We start from the raw sequence: 22,210 nt of genomic DNA, 5'->3' as shown, positions 1-22,210 counted from the left end.
ATGTAAAAGCACCTTGCCACAGTATGCATCAGCCTCTTAAAACCAAGGGAGCTGCTTGTAATCAAAAGGTATACATGTGCTCAATTTCTCCAGGATAAAACATCAGCTGTTAACTCTTTCTGTCCTGCTTCTGACATACTCCACTACTGAAAAAACTCAAATTTAGGAGCTGTATAAAAGGAAGTATCTGAAGTACCTTTAAAGAAAAGTCAAAATCATCTTTCATATTTCTCTGTTTTGTAAATACCTCCTTAAAACCAGCTTCTGCAGTGCTGCCATCAACTGCCTTCCTTTTTCCAACAACACTTAAGATGACTGGCTCCTTGTAGTTAATATGTCCATAAAAACTATACAAATGCATGCAGACTAACTGCTGCCTTCACCTTCTTCATGTCTGTCTGAACACTTGTGGCTTGTCTATCCTTATTTACCCTGAATGGTTTGTTCTCTGAAACTAAAATTGTCTTTTTTTATAATCTCTATAGCAACTGGCACAAAGACCTTACTCTTTAGCCCCTACTACTTCTCTTGAGCCAGAATCAGAGGCTGAAGGAGCTTCTGAATCTTTCACAGATGGGATGAAGGACTTTGAAGCAAGGTTGTTTCCCATAGGTGGTGAGGAGGGAGGGCAAAGAAAATGTGCTGCTCTAGGGTTTTCTGTCATTAGGGTGCAGTACTGGGCATGCACATCTTGAGAGGAAACAAATTCTCTAAGGTAAGAATGGATGTTGAATGGTGGTCTAGACAAAAAGCTGGGAAATCTAAAAAGGGATTTCAAATGAGTAGCACATACGTTTAGCTGACATGATTAAAAGACTCACTAAATTATCCTGGCTATAATTATTAAAGGACAAAATCCTATAACTAATATATTCTCATTTTGAATATTAAAAGTGAGTAACTGATTCACACTTTTGATATTTACTATTAATTCCTTAAAAGAACTGTCCTAAGCATTTTACAGTCCTTTAAAACAAAGTAGAATATGCACTGTAGAAAGACCTTAATTGATCTTTACAGGGTATAAAGAGAGGGATGAAAATGGAGCACCAAGAGGAACCTTTTTCTTTCCTGAGATAAGAGTGAGGGCTTGCTCAGAGAGACCCAAAGGAAAGGGAAATAGGTGTGAGGGTGAGGTGATCTCCTCAGTGTGTAGCAGTCCCACACTGCCTACAGATCCCAGGATAAAGCACAAGTTCAGCATGGCAGTCCTCAGCTCTTGTCAGTTGTTTGTGCAGCTTTGCTGCTGTACTGAAATCCCCAAGGCACACTAAAAGTACTTCCAGCTTGCAGTTTTCTCTCATTTGAGAAGATGGCTCAAAAGCTCTATTTGACTCGAGGGATTGCTTTAGGTACCAAACAACAATAGCACTATCACTAAGCAGATGAAATAAGTGACCTATTTCATTACCTGCCTCTTTATGTATAAATATGAACAAGATTTCTTTTTTACCTGCCCAGGTAGTCATTTCACAATTTCAAGGTTTCACTTCATAGTTTTCAAACCCAACCATTCATCTTAATTGTTAAAAAAATTGATCTAAAATTTTGAATTTATATAATTTATATAATTACTGCAAAATGTTGCCTGCTCAGTGCCAATTAAAAAAAAAAAATATGTACCCATCCTAATTCTCATTTTTCTTTCAGCTGTGTATGTAGTATGAAAAATCCACACAGCAGTTCCAATTGGACACAGACTAGGACTATCCAGGGTCTGCAAGTCCCTATTTGCACTATCTCAAAACCTGTCAATATCACAATTATCATTTTCAGTTACCACCTCCACATACAAGGTCTACACTGTGAGGGACACAGCTCCCCATTTGTTTTGAGCAGAAGCACAGAGACACCTACTTTCATTCTACTTTTAAGAAGGCACAAAATATGAGTAGAGAGAGATTGCATAGTTATAATGTTTTTATTTCTTTAAAACTTGTGGTCTTCCTAAACCCAGACACCTGCCTACAGATCTTATCTAGCGGGACACAGAAAGAATTTCCAAATTTACCCTTTTTCAGTGATCTTGCTTTTTTTTTTTTTAATTAGCCAACATTATCTGAGCAGGACATTATCTTTGTATGATGTGCACTTTCTGGTGCCAAATTAAAATGAGCAGTGCAAAAAAGGTATTTAGTAAAGTGGAAACATTAATATGTGTAAGAAAAAAGATGCCATCCTGAAAGATAAAACATAATGAAGGTAAAAAATGAACATGCATTTGGCCCAGGATAGTTTCTGCATCATGCTTTATGATTATATTATTTGTCTTGCTTCTAGTAAGTACTTGACATGCCTTAGAATATGAAAAAAAGGTCATGGTTAATATGATAAAACTAGTGGATCTCAATTGGTTTCGTTTATTAGTGCTTACATATGTTGAACAAATATGAAATTATTCCCTGCCCAAAAGGTCTGCCTTGTCTAACAAAGACCAGAAAATATATTTTTAAAATCTTATGTACAAGTTGTATTTCTATCTCATAGACCCTGTACATACTAAACCCAGAGTAGAAATAATTGGGAAAGAAACTTGGCACTATCATTAGCAAGGGTTTCAAAGTTTTGAACAACAATATGAGGAAATGAGCATAATGAAAGACCATAGGAGCTGAAATTGATGCCACCACAGGTGTTTGAAAACCAAATTGGGCTTGGTACAATGGGGTTACAGCTCCCATAGGCTGTGAGCTGACTGCATGCCACCTCACGCTGCACGCTGCTAGGGTCACTAAGCAGCACACATGGGTCAGGGTGGTAGGTCTGCCATGGAAGCTCAATTCACTGACAGAGTGGACAGGAAAGGTAATTGCAATAGAAATATTTAATTATTTCTGTGAAGGTAGAAACTTCCATGCAGAGGACATGCACTTTTCTTGGTATAGCAGCTGTGTTATAGCCAGTCTTATTAAAAAAACACAGATTTATAACTCATATTTCAGAGGTGAGAGAACTAAAAATATTGAAAAGTAGTGCCAAAACTCTCCAGATTAAGCTCCTAGAATTCTGTACACTAAGCAGCCTGATTTCCAAAACTGCAAATTAGCCATCTACTTAGTTGTCTATATTCTGGGGTGCTCAACAAATTCCAAGATGCCCAAAAGCCATGCTGAGTACCCACCAGGTTTCACTCAGCCTGGGTGTTTGAGCAAACCCTTTTGGAGAGGATGGAAAGACACACTGCTGCATTTTGAAACAAATTTATTGACTGCAGAAGCAGCTGCCATTTTAAGCACATGTCAAAAACAGATCACCAGATGACTCATCACCTGTATAAGCTTTTAGAAAACATTTGTAAATGATAGTCATAATATTTGTGTGTAAGCCCCTTCCCCATAGTCATTCATTTTGGATGTCTTTGCTCTTTGCACAAGGTGTTGTTAAAGAGATCCTGAAGCAAGAACTATGTCACATGGAGTGTTTTATCAAAATTACATCAAAATTCTTCCCCATTGGTGGCCTGGAAAAGCATACTATATTCTCCTAGAAACAGATGATCTGCAAAGAGAGCAGAACTTCCAAATTCTTAATTAATTGACTACTTCAGCTAGCAACACGTGTGAGAGTGGAAGTCCTGCTGATAATAATGTACCTTTTTAGTCCTGAAAACAATGGAAAACAGGTCTCACTCATGTTTCCATCATCCTCCCCATAGGGCAAGAGAAATCCTTCTCACCCCCTCTGCTCTGGCAGTGTAATGCCATGCAGGTCCTCCTTTGTATGGTTTTTTAAAAAAACATATAAATCTCTTTGTTCCCAAGCCCCCAGTACTGAAGGATCTGTTCAGTATTGTCTCTACACTGCAGGATATTTGTAGCTGTTTCAAAAACCAAGTTTAGAGCCCTGATGTTCCCGGTAATCAAGCTGTACTAAATGGAGTTGAATTTCAACAATTTGGGTCATATTTTTGGGATGTTCAGTGGAGGAAGCTCGAGGCTGGTGTCCTCGACAGGACAGCTTGGTTGGGAGAGCTCTCAGAGGAACCAGCTTGCCCATAGGAACATCCTCATCCCTCCTGGAAGTATATTTGCTGGGCTGAGGCATCCCTGATTGCAGGAGACCTGCAGGACAGGCTTTGCTCATGCCTTTTCAGACCAGATGGTAAGATCAGAAATTCACCTAAAATAGTTCAACCACTAACGTGCATTCAGTCCAGGGACCAGACTACAGCTCATCTGAACTTAAGCTGCCCTGAAATGTGCTGCAGATTAAGAATTCTAATAGAATAAACCTCTGCACTTATGCCTTAAGACAGATTTTGGCAAGCCATGGAGAGCAGTGGTCTCCATTAAATACAGGCATAACTAACTTTCACATGGCTTATGACAAAGTTAATGTAATGCTGTATACCATCAAGAAGTAAAATATATAGCTCTATGGTAAATCCTAATTCAGAAGAACCAGGTAACTTTATGATGGCTGTGTGGGATACAACTCTAATTAAAGATACTATTTGGCAGACAGCTATAGGTAGGATTGGTAGGATTTCTTTTTTTTTTTTAAGCACTCTACCCAAGCCACACCAATTATAATTGGACAAATCTCTTTCCAAACAGCAATCCTAAAGTACTCTCAAGTTGAGCTGGGAGGTCACATTTTTCAGCAGCTAATTACTGAACTAGGAGGAAAGGAAAAAAATATAAAACTCCTAAAAGAAAATCGAAAATATTTATTATATACTGTAACCAAGAACTGATAAAATAATTCTTTTCATTAATTTGTACACTTATGGTTGGAGAAAGCAGATGTGAGATGAAGGATCCCATAGTAATCTCTCAAGAAACACGTTGGGCTCCTTCTCCAAAAGGGACAAATTTTCATAGAAAAATGCATTGTTCAAAAAATTTGTTCCAAAAGCTGCTCAAAAGTATCACTAGAATGTGTGTCAATATCAATATTCCATCATTTTTCAAATATCGTGGCATATTTCAGCTACAAGAAACATCACCAAGTCTGCTATTTCTCAGAAACAAGTCTGCATGAGCAGGCTGTAGCAGACTCAGAAGCATCCAATATGTATCCCAAGGGCAGCGCACGCAGGACTGTGAAGCGCACAGAGATGGGCTGAACCTGAAAGGGATAAATGTTATTTCTGCTGCGCTACGGTGCAGTGAAAGCGAGCGGCACCGGCAAAGTCATGAACTATTCACAGGGCTCCGATCAGCCACTCTGTAATGATGCACAGGAAAGGTCAGGTTACATTAGAGCATCCATTCCGAGAGTCTTAAAAAGGAAGACGTTCTAAAAGCAAGATCAGTTACCAAAAACATCGGTACCGGGATCAGTTTCCCGGTGCACCGCGGGTACCGCTGCGGGAGCGCCGAGCGCTCCGCCGGGCGGGCGCGTCCTCAAGCCTCCGCCGCTCGGCAAAAGGCGACCTGCAGCAAAACGTGCCGTTTTGTCCAAATGGCCGTGCCCCTTTCACTTCATGGCTAACATAATATCGAGGGGAATTTTCACGCCGAAGCGCCCTCAACAATCATTCACCGTCTCTTGACGGGAAGCCGGCGCTCCAGCGATTGGGGTTGCGCCCGGCGGTGGCAGCCCCTTCCCCTCGGCAGCTCGGGGGTCTCGGTCCCGCTGTGCGCCGCCAGCCGCGGGGCCCCGCCGCCCTCATGGCTGCCGCGGTACCTGTTGCGGCGCCGCGCCCTCGGGCCCCGCTCCCTCAGCAGCCCGCGTCGGGCGCGGCCCGGCCGGGCCCGGGCGTCCGGGGCGGGCAGAGGGGCGCCCGGGGCCGCGGCGCTCCGCTCCGCGCATGCGTCCCGCTCTCGGGAATTGTCTCTCCCCGTCGGTCCGCACCAAGTTCCAGTCCGCGGCTCGTCCCCCGTGAGGCGGCGGCCGGGATGGGGGCGGCTGCGAGGCGGGCCGGCCCGCGGGCGCTGCTGCTGCCGCTGGCGCTGGCCGTGGCGTGCGCGGCGCGCAGGTGAGCGCCGCCGGGCTGCGGACGGAGGCAGGGAGACAGGCGGGCGCGGGGCCGCCCGGCCGCCTCCTTAACCCGCTTGTGCTTCTTCCCGCAGCGCCGACGGGCCCAGCAACATGTCCTACGTGAAGGAGACTGTGGACAGGCTGCTCCAAGGCTACGACATCCGCCTCCGCCCGGACTTCGGAGGTGAGGCGCCCGCGGCCCCCCGACCCGCGCCCCGGCCCCTCCAGGTGCGCTAACGCCGCCTCCCGCTCCCCCCGCAGGTCCGCCCGTGGATGTGGGCATGCGGATAGAGATCGCCAGCATCGACGTGGTCTCGGAAGTCAACATGGTGAGTGACCCTCGGGCCGGACCCCACGGCGCCCCGCCCGTGCGGGCGCTGCCGCAGCCGCGGGACCCGCGATGCCGGCGGCCGGGAGCCCGGCTGCGCAGGGATGCGCGTACCGAGCCACTGCGATTGCCACAAAATAACCGAGCACGTCGCAGTTGCTAGGAAAAGTTATTTCCGTTTTTGGGATGATGTTGGCATGCCTGTGGTGGCACTTCAGAAGAGCTCCCTGTCCCGGTCAGAATACCTACTGCAGGTTTGAGGTTCTCGGTCCCTCTTGCCCTGGTTTGCCCTTTGCGTAGTCAGCAGCTGCCGTCGGAAATGCTGGAGTTACTTGAACTGTAGCAGCAGATGGCCAGATGTGCTTGTTTTCATGTTAAATTATTTAAAGAGTTAGACAGTTCACTTTGCATGTAGTAGTCTTGAGTAAAAGGTGCAAAGAGAAAATAAGGACTTCTAGAAAATGCTCTCTTTCTTGTAGAAGGGAAAAAAACAACATTGCAGAGTAAGTACATAAGGATGCTTCCTGCTATCAAAATCAGAAGTCTCGTAGCTACAGGTGTGAAACATATTGCGTTTGATTTCAGTTCTCCTGCAGGAAGGAATGCTAATAGGCAAGCAGGTTTAAAGAGCAAAAATGTGACTTTAGTGCCTGCCTCATTTGACAGCCTTTTCCCAGAAGAAGACAATGAATCAGTTGCAAGTCTGAACGTTGTACAAAATCACGTTGAATTAGTCAGCATCATGGGCATTTTGCTCTCACTCTCTTTTCTTATGTTTGATCTCAGTTGCTTTCTGTACATAAGGGAACACCTACTTAGTTAAAAGAAGCTTAGAAACCTTACATTTCTATCCTGATCAGCTGTTTATTTCACTGGGTGATATTTGCCTGTTTGAAGTAATTTACCCAAAGGTGGGGATTTCTTCCTTGGTATATTAGTTAATAGCTGCCATGCAAACAATCTCTTCATTGATTTTTTTTTTGTTTTGTTTTCATTCTTAGGTTTTTTTCTGTTGTTTGTTATATGTATCACAGGTTCTGTTTGTGTGCTACTGTTTTATTTGCTTATGAATGAATATGCGTGTTAGAGTGGGGAGGAAACAGAATTTGTCGTGTTGTGTATAGCATACCAAGGTCTGCAGACAAAGACAACATTTTGCAAGTTTCAGCTCCTGGTCTTCCTGTGTTGTACTTTCAGGGAGGAGCATGGTGCATACCACACAGATAAGGCAGAGGAAACAGAACACAGATCTTATCAAAATAGTCAAAGAACAAATCTACTCCAACTCCAAGCTATTTCTGTGACACTGTAGTGGGATTCTGCTTTCACATCTGGAAAAAGCCAAATGGAGCAAAACACAAAAACACCTGTTCTGAAAAGTCCAAAATTATCTTGTAAAATCTCAACACCTGAAATACTGTTAATCTGTAGGAGGTGGATGTGACAGTTTCCAGTGGCAATCTCACAGGGTATTAATTGTCATTAATTGTCACCTGCTCACAGCATTTCTTAGTTGCCTCCTGTACTTATCAAAGCTTTCCTCTCTGTTCCAGCACTTGCACACCCTCTGAGAAAGAGAAGTTATATGCTAAATGGATTTTTTGTATAATCTCTGTGTGTAGGGGGCAGCTTGACTAAAACTGGTCAAAAAGTAAAAAATGTTTTCATTTCATAAAATGCCACATCCTCACAGTGGAAGGAAGCAACTGGTCCCAGCTGTATCTGTAGCCATTCCTGAATGCAAAATATGGAGTCTCCATTCTGAATCAGTTTAAAAGGGCTTTGATATCACAAGTGCTACCTGTACATACCCATATCTAGTGTTCTGTGTTGCAAGGTCTTTATTGTGTTGCTAGAGATTGTCTGCCTTGTTTTGGACAGTGATCAGTAATTTCATCCATCATTGCAAAAACAAGGTGGTTGATATCTTGGCATAATAAGAAAAGGTTTTTTACCTAGTAAAATGATGCTTTCTTCTGGTACTTTTTTTTATTTCTCAGAAATCATAGCCTTGAGATGCTTAATGTTGCAGTCACATGTAAGTCATTAATCTTCTTTTCCTTTAAACTCTGTCTTATAGATTTTTTTTAAATTTATTTAGTAAGAACTACTGTTCTGTGGCTTCAGAGCCAGAAATGTTTTTCAGAAGATCCAAGTTTGCAGTGTCCTCTGGCTATAGGGCAGTTTTGTTGCTGAAGGGATAGGAGAAAGGAGGGCAATACATCATATGAGGTCCTCCTGACAAGAGAGTCAGGTTGGATCCACCAGAGTTCAATCAGTCTCACCCTAGCAGTATTGGAGGGAATTGTCTTATCCCTTGGCTTTCCTCAGGAACATGAAAACGTATGTCTAGAGTGATAGAGGCACACATTTCCAGTCATGGTGCCCACAGAGTTAAATTTTGTGTTCCAGTCTCAATGCAGAAATAAGAGTAAATATTATATATAGAGAGAGAGGGGGAGAGAGAGAGAGAGAGAGGAGGTGCTCTCCTTTGGTGTGTTGGGTGAGACATGGTCATGGCTGTAGACTGTCTGCCATGTCAACAGGGTGATTTGTATTTCCAAGTACTTCCAGTCCTTGGGTAAAAATTTGAGATATAGGCAATAGAATTATTTTGAATTCTGAAAGCACCAATAGTAGTAACTGTCTGTTCCAGCAGCTTGGCTGGTTGAAGTGGCTTGTGCTAATCTGTGAGACTATTGTAAGATACTTCACTCAGTTAATGAAGCAAGACTTGCACAGTCTTGAAGTCAACTGTTCTAGTTTTTCTCCCTTACTACTCAGTCATCATCTCCTCAGCTCATTAAATAGCATTATTTTATACCTGCTTGGTAGTTCAATAATACTGTGGTGAGCTACCATACCAGCTTTTACAGAAAGATTAATTGAAATACTCATTCTTAATGACTCTCCCATTTGACATCAGATATGTTGTCTTATGTTGATTTTTGCAGGTAATAATCTGAAGAGCTTGTCATACAACAAACAAGCAGGAGAAGTAGAATGTAAACATCCTAGTGATCATTGCCTGGTTCTAACCATGCTTCCTCCCTAATGTACCATGAGATAAGTTTTAGTTTAGTTTTCCATCTGATTTTCACAGCCTTGCTGTGGTAAGTGCAAGCATTACCTTCCAAAGGCACATGGTGACCTTTCTCCTTGTCTCAGTTAGTGACTGTTGAGCTAATTTTCATTCATGACAGAGCTCCATAAGTGTAATAGACTTTTACATGAATATAGAGTTCATTAAAACCATGCTATGACTAGATCTATTAAGCTGCTGTGATGTCTGGTTTACTCTGATGCCTTTATGTGGTTGGCAGAAGGTGCTGCTTGTACATCAAGAATAAACATGGGCAGAAGGATTGGCAGTAATTAGTGTCATGCTTCAGGGCAAGCAAACTGATAATGTATTTCTCTATCTACTAAGAAACAGTCGAGAGAAGTAACTGGACTCGAAAAAAATTGATATGCAGTACATGTTGTAATTCTCTCTAAAATGTGTTCCTTACTGAAGTAAAGGTGGTCAAACCTTTACAATGGACAAAAGATGTCATGTACATGTCCTAAAGTTTAAAAAAATGTGTATGATAAAGAACCTTTTATAGAGTAGTTAAAAAAAGATACCGAAGAGGAAAGAAAAAAAAGGAAAAAATCCCTTTATTTTATATTGGGAACACTGTTCCTGACCTACCATACTGATCTTACATTGATGGTGATGTGATTTCTGTGATCACAGACTGAAGGTTTCATGTCTCAGCAAAAAGAGGTAAATGAAGTCATGGAAAGAATGTATAATTCTTTAGCTTCTCTAAAATTGTATTCAAGGCTCTTACATTTATCTGATCTCCCAAATAAGCCACAAATCTTACGGGGATTAGTTTATTTAACATTCCAACCTGTTGGGTAACGTCTTTTTGCCCCAGAAAGAATTTATATAGCTTAAACCACTGACTTTTTGTATACTTTTTGTAAAGTGGATAATTAAATAAGCCAACTGCATAAACATATATGTATTTATTATGTATATATATGTATATAGTTTTCCAGTTTGCCACAGAAGCATCCAGGGCCTAGAAGAGCAAAGGCCTTCCCCTTACTTTAGGGTTGATGTTAGCCCAGGTGGCTGTGGCATCCTACACCGGTAGATGTTTAGCCAAGACAATCTGAATCTGTGGGCTTTAACACTTGAGCTGGGTAATGCTTAGAACCAAGGCACTGAAAGTTTGACCATTAATCCTGGCAGGCCACTGCTCATGCATTAGATCCCAACTCCAGAAATGGTAGAAGGACTTTACGTACATGGATGGAGGTTATCTTAAGACACTTTTTGCAGATTGGGAAAGACTTAAGCTGTGTTTACTGGAGCAGCCAGAATTTCACACATCTTATTCCTCCTTCCTGTCTCGATTAGGTATCTGAGAATTTAGCATGGTGGCTGTTGTCAGTCTCAACATAGGAAATAAATCCTGGGAACCAAATTGCCATTATGAGCCCCATCTCATACTCTTTGCATCACAGCAGCCAAGTCTCATTTTTTGTAATCGTAAGTCTGGTTTATATAGAACTAAAATGTCAAAAATTCCTTTAGCCCCAGCCAGTGTGGAAACACAAATGATAATAAATGATCCTTGGTCTAAATATATTTACCAGAAGATGTTCATATTAAACTAATTAGATTACACTTATTTTTTTTTTCTGAAAAGTCATAAAGCCTAATAATTATTAATGAAAATTTACTTAGCTGTAGTGCAGAAGAAGAAAGGAGAAATACTTTTTTGTTATATAGCAACTGTCCTAAAGAGCATGAAGGAGATGCAGAGACACTTCAATATTAATAAGAATGTTCAGTAACTGATTTTATTTTTTTTTCAGCAAATATGGAAAAACTAATCAAGTAATAATACATAAAGGCCAGATCATTTCATCACTGTCTATTCCAAACAGGAGTAATTATATTAGAGAGTGAAATGTGGAATGAATGTAGAAATGGGCAGCTTGAGGTTAAATGACTGGGTCACTGTTCGTGGATGTTTTGTTGGATCGTTTTTGATTTGACAAGAATAAGCATTTATTCAACAAAATTGATAAACAGGCAAAACTTATAAAGCAGTAATGTGAATGTTGTCTCATAAGATCCAGAAATCTGATATATCTTAATTTTTTAAACCTCGAACAAAATTGAGACCAGCTTCAGGGTTGATATAAGCTGTAGTCCACATTTTCCTTTAGGCTGACAGGTACAATACTTTTCTGATTTCAAGGCTTAGACAAACTAGCTGTGAATGCCCTTTAGAAAATATGTATTTTTTTTGTCTAATGTTAAACTCACAGTTCCCCACAAATGCAACTCTCCTGACTCCCACAACAGAGAGTTAATCATATCGTAATGGTGCCTATGAAATTAAAGGGGTGACACCCTCTCCTTTAGTAGTGGAATCTTTAGCACCCAGTTTGAGGTCTGTAGGATTTCATCAAATAAGAGGTATGCCTGTAAAGAGATAGGCTTTTTAGTTGTGTAGAAGGGAAAATGAAAGGATTTCCCTGGCACTGCCTGTTTAGTGTATGTGCATCAAATAACATGACTGCTGTGACTGTGGAAACATCCAGCTGGGCATCTGTTAATGTGCACAAGTCCTACAGTTCAGTGGTACAAACCTTTGGAAACATTCACAGTGCCAAGTTGTTGTGTAGTAATGGAACACAAATTATTAACTCAAAAAGACCTATTCTCCTAAATTAACTTCTTTCTAAAAAATGAAAAATAAATCCATAAAATTAAATTTTATATTTATTTTCTTGTGTGCAGGACAGGACAAGTGGATATTTAATAAAGCTTTCACATTTTCCACAATTGCATTTCCCATTTACTTCTGATTTTGGATTTTACATCTGACTTCTGAAAGAGAGTATCAGAACCTTCCAAACTAAGAATTCTTCTTCTTGAATAAGGAAATTCAAGGTATGCATTTCAAATGCCTGCAAAACATAGTCTTTTTTTTTTTTTTTTTTATAATCAGCTTTACTTTGTACTCTATTGCTTGAAAAGTTCCATACCTCCTCTAGGCCATAATAATTAATTATCTACCAACTGCAGCTCAGTACAGACCTGAAGCTGAAGCTGTGCAACCAAGAGAGGGAACACTCACACCACTAGTTCACCCTGAGGTTGGAAAAGGGGGGGAACCTCAGTGGAGGAACAGTGACAACCTGAAAAGCTATTACCAGAAAGACCTGTTCCTGTTCACAGGATACCAGGTATTCTGTGACAGCAGTTCAAACTGTTAAATCAAACCCAGAGATTGGCTTTATTTAGAGGTATCCCCAACCGATGTGTTTTGTTGATCACTGTATTCTAAACAGCAGCTGCTTGGGAGAATTCTCGGTAGTTTTTTCTCTCCCATCCATCTTGAGTGTGCTGGACTTTAAAGCATCAGTAAAGGCCAAAAAAATAACTATAAGGTCTTCTGGCAGATGTTGACAAGTAGCCAAGATGGCCACTGGAAAGATTTTATACTTTAATGCTCTTTATTTTCTTCTAGAAAGAGAACCCAGAATCTCAAGGTATGCACTTTTCATGCTTGTAGAATTCTCTCACATAAAAAATCCCTGTAACTCTGGCAGTGCTCCAAAAAACATATTAAAATGAATTTATTTCCACCCCAAAGACTAAACTACTGCAAATATGCTCACAAGGAAATTGGTCGTAGGAGTCACTGAATAATCTAGCAGAATAACACCAGATAATGCAGTTGATTCTTTCTTTAAGCAACAACTGTGTTAAGGTTTACGTGGGATGGAAAATGTAGATCAGATTTCTTGCCTATCAACTTTTACAATAACCTTGCAAGGTTAAATGGTTGCTTTTGTCCAAAGCAGTGTCACACTGAGGTTGACTTCATCCCCTGTTGGGGCAAATCCTTAATGGTTTATGTCATGAACTAAGGAAAGATAATTTAAAAGATTCAAAGACAGCTTCTAGAAAGCTGTATTATTACTCAGACATCCACCTTATAACAAGATTGACTTGTATGGTTTTAAATGCTCACATTACAGTACATAGTTTCAAAGCATAGATTAATGATTTCAGACTGCCAAACTTAATTAAAGGTTGGAATAAATGTTCTCCATTAAAACTCATCAATCCATTTGACTGAGATGGAAGAATTTCAGTCATGTCTTTTTTAATTGCCTGTAGAAAGAACTGAAGAGTTAGCAAAGTTAAAACTGTTGAAACACATAAATGGTGTCTAAATATTATGCAGGATCTTAATCATATTAAAAGAGGAATTAAGTTAATTTTGTAGCATAATTTTAACCTCAAGAGCCTCGTAAGTGTAACTGAAGTAACATGAATAGAAGTCAAAAGCATGTAGATGTGTTTGTGCTTGTGTACAAAGGTACACAAGCAGGTAAGGAGCTTCTGTAAGCACTAATTACTGCAGTGCCCTGCTGTCCCATCCAAGTGGCCTAGATGCTGATAGTCCCATGTTTTCAATTAATATGCTCACCAATAAAATTTCTTATACCACTAAAATGCAGTACATAATATCCCCACCAGCTCAACAGTTTACTCAGCAGCTTGCAGGAGCAGTTAAGCTCTCCAGTTTACATAATTTTAAAACCTTTGTTTCTTTTTAATTTTCTGTGTTGTTGCTCTTCAACAGCATGAGAGAGTAACCGAGACTGGAATTATACCCTCCTGTCCTGTGTTCTTCGTTATGATTTATCCATTCCTTAATCAGTGTTTTTTTGTAAACCATTAACTGATCAAAATAATACACTGGTCAAGGAGGGAGATGGATGAGGTTTGGAGGCTTCATTCACATTAGCACATTTCATAGGCAGTGCAGTTTTGTCACTAATTTCCTATGAAGGGAACAAAACATGCGATTGACGGCCACCTGTAAATTCTGAAGTTAAATATTAATCTGCAGATGATTCTGACATATTACTCAGGCAAGCTTATTACCTGGGCTTATTGTGGAACCTCATGGTTTCAATGACTTTTGCACAGTTGCTGTTTGAAAATCTAGGCAACAGGTGCTCCAGATCATAGAGAACAATTAAGTGGAAGCGGTGTTGCTGAGGACAACCTGTTGTGCCAGGGAACAGCATCAGGGCCTGGAAAGGACTGCTGGCTCAGCAGGGACCCTCTGATCTCACTGCTGCTCTGCAGGGCCCATCAGGTCAAGCTGCTGTCATGACAAATGGCTAATTCTTTTCGACAGATTTAAAACAGCAGTACTGTGGTAGATTATTTTTTATAGTTTTATATTTTTTCTATTTAGAACCTTTTACAATGCAGGCAACATTTTTTATGAATTGCATAGTTGTTTGTTTTTTTTTTCAAGGATGTTTGTGGGGCTAGAAGGAGCTTGCAATAAAGCAATTGTTGTGCTGGTTTTTTTCTCATCTAAGTGATTACAGTGATGAAGAATTCAGCACAGTGTTATGGAAAGGAATTTAAAAACATGGAGCTCTGTACTTAAAACATTATGAATCTGTTAAACTGATTAGTATGCATAATTTTGCAATTTTTAGTCAAAAAAAATGGAAAGTCAGTATTTCGTGTAACTTCCAGTAAACAGAAGTGATCAGTACAACATGTTGCAATATTCAAGAACTCTGGAGCAAGAAGCTGGACAAACTTTATGCAACAGCAAGCCAAATGCAATTTTGAACCAATACACTTTGGTTGAAATACTTTATTAGCTAAGGTTTATATTTATCTATCTGCTCTTGAGTCAAGAAAAATACATTTGCCATCTTGGTAGGGAAAAGATTGATCCCATTTATTAGCTGTTCTTCCACTTCAGAATATCAGCTCCAAATGGCTTCTCTGGAGCACGTGGAGCATTGGCGTGCTCGGCTCACCTTGTTCATTGGTTAGGTTCCTCTGAAAATCAGTGAAGTTGCATCAGTAATGAGTCAAACAAACCTTACTTAAGGTGATTATACTTTCCTGCAGTAACTGCATTTTCTTGGAAAAAAATTTGCCAGTAATGTGTAAACTCAAGACAAACTGCTCTGAACACACAGACATCAAGAAAAAACTTTTCAAAATGTTTAATTGTTATGGTGATGCCTCTGAGAAGCAAAATGCAAAAAAGAATGAAAATGAGCAATTGAGAAAACAACAAGAAGTCTGTTACCCTCATGGGAATATATTCTCTGTCATTGCAGAGTCTTGGTTTGCAGACAGCTTGGTTTTCCTTGAAGCATTTTTACTATTTTCCTGCTGCTGTATTCATGCATCCTAGCTTAGTGTTTAAAGTAAGGGTTGGAGCAATCCTTAGTATCAACACAGGCTGGGGGATGAACAGATCAAGAGCAGCCTTGTTGAGAAGGATTTGGGGGTGCTGTTGGGTGACAGGCTGGACTTGACCCAGCCATGTGCACTCACAGCCCAGAAAGTCAGATGTGTCCTGGGCTGCATCCAGAGCAGTGTGGGCAGCAGGGGAGGGAGAGGATTCTGCCCCTCTGCTCTGCTCTGCTCTGGTGAGACCCCACCTGGGGTGTTGTGTCCAGCTCTGGGGTCCCCAGCACAGGAAGAACATGAACTCGTTGAAGCAAGTCCAGAGGAGTTGCTCTAACCATCGCCAAGATGGTTAGAGGGATGGAGCAGCTATTATATGAAGAATTGGGATTATTCAGCCTGGAGAAGACACCATGGGTAACCTAATTGCAGCCTCCAGTCCCTAAAGCAGCCTACAAGAAAGATGGAGGGGACTTTTTACAAGGGCATGTAGTGACAGGACAATGGTTGATGGCTTTAAACAAAAAGATAATAGGTTTAGATTAGATATTAGGAAGACATTCTTTCCTGTGAGGGTGGTGAGGCACTGGAACAGGTGCCCAGAAGTTGTGGCTGTCCCATCCCTGGAAGTGTCCAAGGCCAGGTTGGATGGGGCTCTGAGCAACCTGGTCTAGTGAAGGCTGTCCCTGTCTGTGGCAGGGAGGTTGGAGCTAGGTGATGTTGTCCCTTCCACCCATAACCATTCTATGATGGTATAATTTAAACATTGGTATAAGAAGCTATCAGGTCTTTCCAAGAGTAATCTGAGACCTCAGTCTCCTTAGTCTATGCTGAGCCAGATCCAGTGAAAACAAAATGAACATAAACAACTACCTATGCATCTTCTTTTTTATTATTCACACCCACAACCACATTATCAGAATGGCATGCAAGTTTTAGAAGTCACAAGTGGGAATCTCTTCTGTTCTTTGTAGGTACCTTTGATTTTATTTGCATATTTGAGTTTAAAATAAAGAAATCAAAATAGATCCATAATAGGAGCTTTGAATTTTTACTGAAATTGGGGAAATATGTGGGTGTTAATGCCTTTTCCTCCTGGTAATCACAACAATCATTGTAGTAGCAGAACAAAGCTGTGAGTGGAGGTCCTTATTCCAAAGAAAAGGGCAGTAATTCAGGTGGCTTGGGTCATGCTCAGAAGGTGTTTTGGAGGCCAGTGTCTTAGATTTCACTCTTGCTTTCAGCAGGAGATCAGTGCCTACAGGGGTTATATGTTGTTTGCTTTATGGAAGGAAAGAGTCTCAGGGGAGAGATATCAAGTGGAACCAAACTGTAAATTTCTGTCCTTACATGGATTTTTTTGATTGGTTTGTTTCATTTCTCTGGACCTCAGTTGCTTCTCTGTTAAGATTTCTACCTTTCAGGGATACTATGGGAATTAAATGCATTTATGAGCATTCATTTGAACAGTGAGCAAGTTTCTGCACACTCAGGTGGAAAGAAAAGGCATACAGCCTGCAGCTAAAAAAGAATATATCCCCTGTGACCAGTTATTTCAACACAGCATCAGGGCTTGTGACCCAGCTGGTCTGTTCCTACATCTCTACAACAATACTCCTGCAGTCCTGACAGGAATTTATTTCTTACTTACCTAGTGAGCAATCCCAAGAAAGCACAAGATGTTGCATAGTAATTACATTTTCCCCAGTGGTATTGCTGAATGACATATTGTGATATATCAAGAGGCAACTGTGAATTTAACTTCACTCATCACAGTACTCTGCCCAGTACAGTAGGTTTCCAGATGAACACAGTGAATGTAAGAATAAAGAGAAGTTTCTGAATACCACACAGCATCATGCATACTTTGTCAGCATTAGCTTTCAAAGCACGTACGATTCTGTGCTGCCTTGGGGAGTCTTCGTGTATTCATTATTTATTTAGCTTACATATTCACTCTTATATTTAAGAATATATTGTTTGCAGATGGTTTCACAGGAGAAGATGATAATGATAGTCATTTGTCAGAAGAATCAGACATCAAAATATGAAGCTTTCTCTTTCTTTCTGTTTAGTGTTTGATGCCACTAAATGCCTATTTCTTGTGATTAACAGAACAGGTAAGGAACTTGCATGATTATTCTGTTAGGAAGGCTATTTAACCTTACCTAATTTCAGGACATTATTTTCCCAGTTTTTGGAATGTGATAACAACATGCAAAAGCATAGGGTTTTGCTAATCATTAGGGAGGTGACAGTTTTTCAAATTTATCACTCAGTCCTCATATTGTGTTTTGCAAGATATTGCAAGGCTGGCATGTGAGGAGGAAGAAACAATAAAGACTTGCACAAATTCTGCTTTTTGTCCCACACACTTACCAGGGCAGTTAGAACGAGCAGAAATTCCCCTCTGTGGAAAGAACATTTTTCTTTAGGTATTTGTGAAAGAGTTTTAGTGCACTCTAACAGACAATAACCTTCATGCAAAATGTGTGGCTGACAACTGAAAATACTCTTCCCAGACCTCCATTCTTATTTCTAGAGTGGACACTTACTTCACTGGGTGCTCTGTCAGTGCCAGGCCCAATGTGCTTTTAGACAACTCTGCATTGCAGCTGCAGCCCTTTGGCCTCTTGTGTCTTGTGTTGGGAGTAGCACTTTCAAAGTCAGCTATCCCAGGGGTAAAAGAGTGTGGATACCTAGTTTTAGTTCCTGGGTAGATGAGGAGGGCAAGTACTTCAATTCTGAAATAGTGCTACTGACGTGCTGGAATGAGAATTGAGTGCAATAGTGCCAAATATCTTCAGCTGTTAGGAGTCTACTCACCAAAGAGGTAATGCAGGTTCCTTAAACTGACAAAGAGGAAAGTTTTCCTCCCTCGTCTAAATAATTTGTGTGAAGTATCCTAATCTCATTCTTTATTAATTCTGTCACACAAAGTCTATGCTGATATTTCTTTAAGGTTAGGAGGCTAAAGTTAGGCAGTATGAGACCTTGACAAAGATTTTTTTTCCCTGCTTTATAATATGCTACTCCTTAAATTCAAAGCAAGGAGCGCTTTTTCACTTAGCAATTCTTAGTCTCAGGATTCAAGCATTATCACATTACCAGACCAATTGCAGAAGTAACGTAAAGGCATCTGAAAACTGTATGGATATTAGTGTGGTTTGATGCATAAAATTGCTTCTTAGACTCATTCTTTTGGCCATGTCTCTATGAGAAAGACCAATCAAAGGCAACACAAGGTAATATGGCTGATAAGTGCCAATTGGAAATTTTTGTGCACTTGACAAGTCCCTATAACTGAGTGAACTGGTGTTATAGCTGCTTAAAGATAATGAATGAGTGACAGAACCCAAGAATGACGAGATATTTAGGTCCCTGTCAAAACCTGATACATTTGTTAAGAGTAAAATGTGAAATGAGAGAAGTTATCTAACTCTGTCCATACACTAAGTGAGGAGAATCCTACCTTTCATTGTGTATTTACTGTTCTTACTGCAAGCCAGTCTGAAATCAGAACATGGTTGAGCAGTCCTTCCCTATCTCAGTCAGGGTGCTCTCCTTGACTCCAAGACATTGTTTCTCATGTGTTTATTTTATGACTTTTGTATCACATATAAACATCTGTGCCTTTCACAAAAGGAAACCAGTCATTTTTTCTCCTTTGTTTTACATTCATTAGTGCTTTTTTCCCCTCAAGTTTTTTTCTCTGATATGGTATCTTTAAAATCAATGGTCATTACTTTCAAGTTAATAAAACAGCACATCATATGCCATTGCAAGTACCAGCCTATGTAAGGATCTGCCTTAGGCAGTCTGGAAGGCCATGCTTGGCTCTGTTCCTGCTTCCTAGGTATATTTTCAGATGTTGCTGAGCAAACTTAACAACTGATGTGTAAAGCCATTACACATCATAGGAGTAGTCCATTTTGGAGTTGTACTTCTCACTACACATTGACATTAGATCAGAACTCCTGTTCACCAGTACTATTGTGAGTTGGCAGTAACTAGTCTGTATTGGATGAGTCATATTCAGATGAAAGAAAGAGGACAAGCAGACAAAGTGTAGTTTCAAAAGCGAACTTCTGTATATGTATGTATTCCAGAACAAAGTGTCTTTCAGATGTTGGATGGAAAGTAATTGCAATTCAATGTATCATTCCCAAACCTCCTCATTTCCCTGTAATTTTGTTCCTTACAGCAGAGCCGTACTGGTTTTTTTTATACTATAAATAATATTTTATTAATTCTGTTTTCATGCCTGTTCTTACATCTAAGCAATCTTACCTAAATATACCTGCAACCTGTTTATTTTAATACATGACTTCCTGCATTCACTCAACTTTCTGGTTGTCATCCTGGAAAACAATATATATTAAATTTGTTTGTGAAAAGAACTAGGAGTAAACAGGTTCAAGATACTTTGCTGGCATAAATTATTTCTCAACAAGTTCTTAGGTACTCTGACTGAAGTAAGTTTTGAATCAACATCTTTGAGATAAGGATGTAGATAAAAAGCTTTGACTACTCAGCCTGGGCATTATTGCAGACCTGAAACTATCAAATTCCTGGAGAGAGTGTATTTTCCACAGTATGAATTCTAAAAGATAGGCAACTTCTATATTGCTTTCCACATCAGTGCCAAGAATGAATTTTCATGCAAGACTGAGTGAAAATATGTTACAATAAGATAAGTAAACACATTTTTTAGTGTCAGCAATCCAGCTTTTTTTCTCAGTGTTTGGTTTTCCATTAAATATGCAGCAGTAGGCTATCCGCAAATCTTTTTTTTTTTTCATATTCAATATCTTCTGACACATGAGATATGCACAAAGGGGCAGCAAAGCTGAAAGGTCACAGGGTGTCTGATTCATTGTCATAGATGTGAGCAACAGAGCACCTGTGTAGCAGATGTGAAGGGGGACTTCTGGTATCTTTTAGGAAGATACCCGGCTAGAGTTTACTTATGGAGCTGCTGAAATTAGCCTGCACTTTGAGAGTCATTTAGATGGCATTCCATGGTTTTTGTCTGGTTCCAGGGAGAGCATTGACGTTTTGAAATGGCACTGGAAGCAAGAAAAGCAAATAGTGTATGAGTCTTCAGTGCAGACAGTGAGGCATACCTTAGATCCAGGTCAAGAACACTGCTTAAAAAGAAACAAAACCAAAATAGTCATCTTCTCTCCTGCATGTTTCTGAGTTTGGTGAGAGTGTGCAGTATGTTTCCCTGAATGGATTCTATCATCAAGCTAGGGTATGTTTCTCACCTTAGCAGGGAGTGATTAATACCTTGATAGCAGACATGGGCAATTTCTCAGTTTCTTTGTAGTCGTGATACACCCAGACAGTCTTACTGACAATTTGAGTTCAGAGTCAAGTGATAAAAGTGTATCAGAGGATCAGTGAAATGTATTTCAGAAAGGATCAGCAGGAAGAAATATGTAAATAATATGATAATAATGTACCTAAAGTATGCCAGACTGAAATATAAATACTAGATGGTGTATTGTATATAATCTGTCATAGTACAATCAAATTTTTTAAAATAACTTCATTTTTCATTAAAGATGGTGTCTGAGCAATGAAATATCTCAGAAGAGATTAAACATTAAAAATTAAATACCAAACAATTGGTTTTTTGTCTGTCTGTTAACAGATTAAATCTCTACTATCTAGATACCTGTAAGCATAATATAATCTAAAGAGAAATACAAAATGTAATTTAACTTTAATTTTTTTAATTTAATTTTATTTTATACCGTGTTTTATTGTCTGTATTTAGCAGGATGGAAGAAGATGGCCAAGAAAATATCCTTTCCAAAGAGAGCTCTCTGCATTCTTCTGTCCCATGGCTCCTGTCTCTTGTCCTCATCCCTTGCTGTATCTCAAATGATAAAAAGCCAGAACTGGTGTTCTAGTGCTAGAGGTGTTTGCTCAGGTAGCTCCATAACTAGGGATTGGAGTAGGAGGATTTTGACCGAAGTATGGTGGGGGAAACGCTGTCTTGAAAAATGCTTCCTAAATTCCTATATTTATTTAGTGATTATCATTAACATAAAGGTCCACAAAAGGCTAGGGACTTGGTATTAACACTGGAAAATGGAATGGAATAATCTAAAGCATCATTTTACTCTTCATTGCTAAACAAACAGAACCAAAGAAAAATTCATAGAAATCTTCCCAAAGATGAGAAGCAATCCTGTAGTGCTCTACCATGATTGTGAACAGATATTATCATCTTTGGAACTGAAACAAATTCCCAGCTCTACTCTATGGCCTCCTTGCTCCAGAAAATATTTTGTAAACCAGACAGTACCAACAACTGAGAATGATATTAAACAGTGTTATGAAATTTACTCTTAGCTTTCTTGCTACTTCTACACAAAGATACAAATTTTTAAAAATAAAATCAAATATGACTCAGTTTCTGTCTCCCTTTAGGGTGTTCCATGGAAAATATCAATGGATTCCCTTGGTGAACTAAATGGTAAATGAAAACAGTGCAGAAATCCTAATTTTATCCTGAAGATTCTATAAACAGTTCTTCCTGTACCTGTGGCAGCCATTGTTTCTTTATGTTTCCCTGTTCCCAAATGGGTATTCCTGGTTTTCTTGTAGAATCCTTTGAAGTCTTCTTCACTTGAGATTTGCTGCTAACAAATTGTCAGTGTACAAAAATCTGTTGCAAAAAATAC

The 22,210-nt window shown here is 39.9% G+C and overlaps 1 protein-coding gene and 1 long non-coding RNA gene across 7 annotated transcripts in view; both read left to right on the top strand.

Annotated features, from left to right (window-relative positions):
* The first annotated feature begins 5,277 nt into the window (after nt 1-5,277).
* GABRB1 (gamma-aminobutyric acid type A receptor subunit beta1) overlaps nt 5,278-22,210 on the top strand; it is a 108,636-nt gene continuing 91,703 nt past the window's right edge. For all 6 annotated transcript variants that reach the window (XR_011680014.1, XR_011680013.1, XR_011680012.1 and 3 more), the window contains exons 1-3: nt 5,278-5,923; nt 6,018-6,109; nt 6,187-6,254. Coding sequence is in view for 1 of the 6 variants with exons in the window: in XM_071432448.1 (XP_071288549.1) it covers nt 5,616-5,923; nt 6,018-6,109; nt 6,187-6,254 (468 nt within the window). In the remaining 5 variants the exon portion in view is untranslated. The remainder of the gene's footprint in view (nt 5,924-6,017; nt 6,110-6,186; nt 6,255-22,210) is intronic.
* LOC139592632 (uncharacterized) lies at nt 17,223-21,938 on the top strand. The gene is made up of 2 exons (XR_011680071.1): nt 17,223-17,632; nt 21,298-21,938. It is a non-coding gene; the product is annotated as an uncharacterized lncRNA (long non-coding RNA).

This window comes from Agelaius tricolor, unplaced genomic scaffold, assembly GCF_023055355.1.
Source record: "Agelaius tricolor isolate 1412-34295 unplaced genomic scaffold, bAgeTri1.0.p SCAF_8, whole genome shotgun sequence".
Taxonomy (NCBI): domain Eukaryota; kingdom Metazoa; phylum Chordata; class Aves; order Passeriformes; family Icteridae; genus Agelaius; species Agelaius tricolor.
Note: the sequence above shows the minus strand (reverse complement) of the source record. Positions and strands in the feature narration are given on the sequence as shown.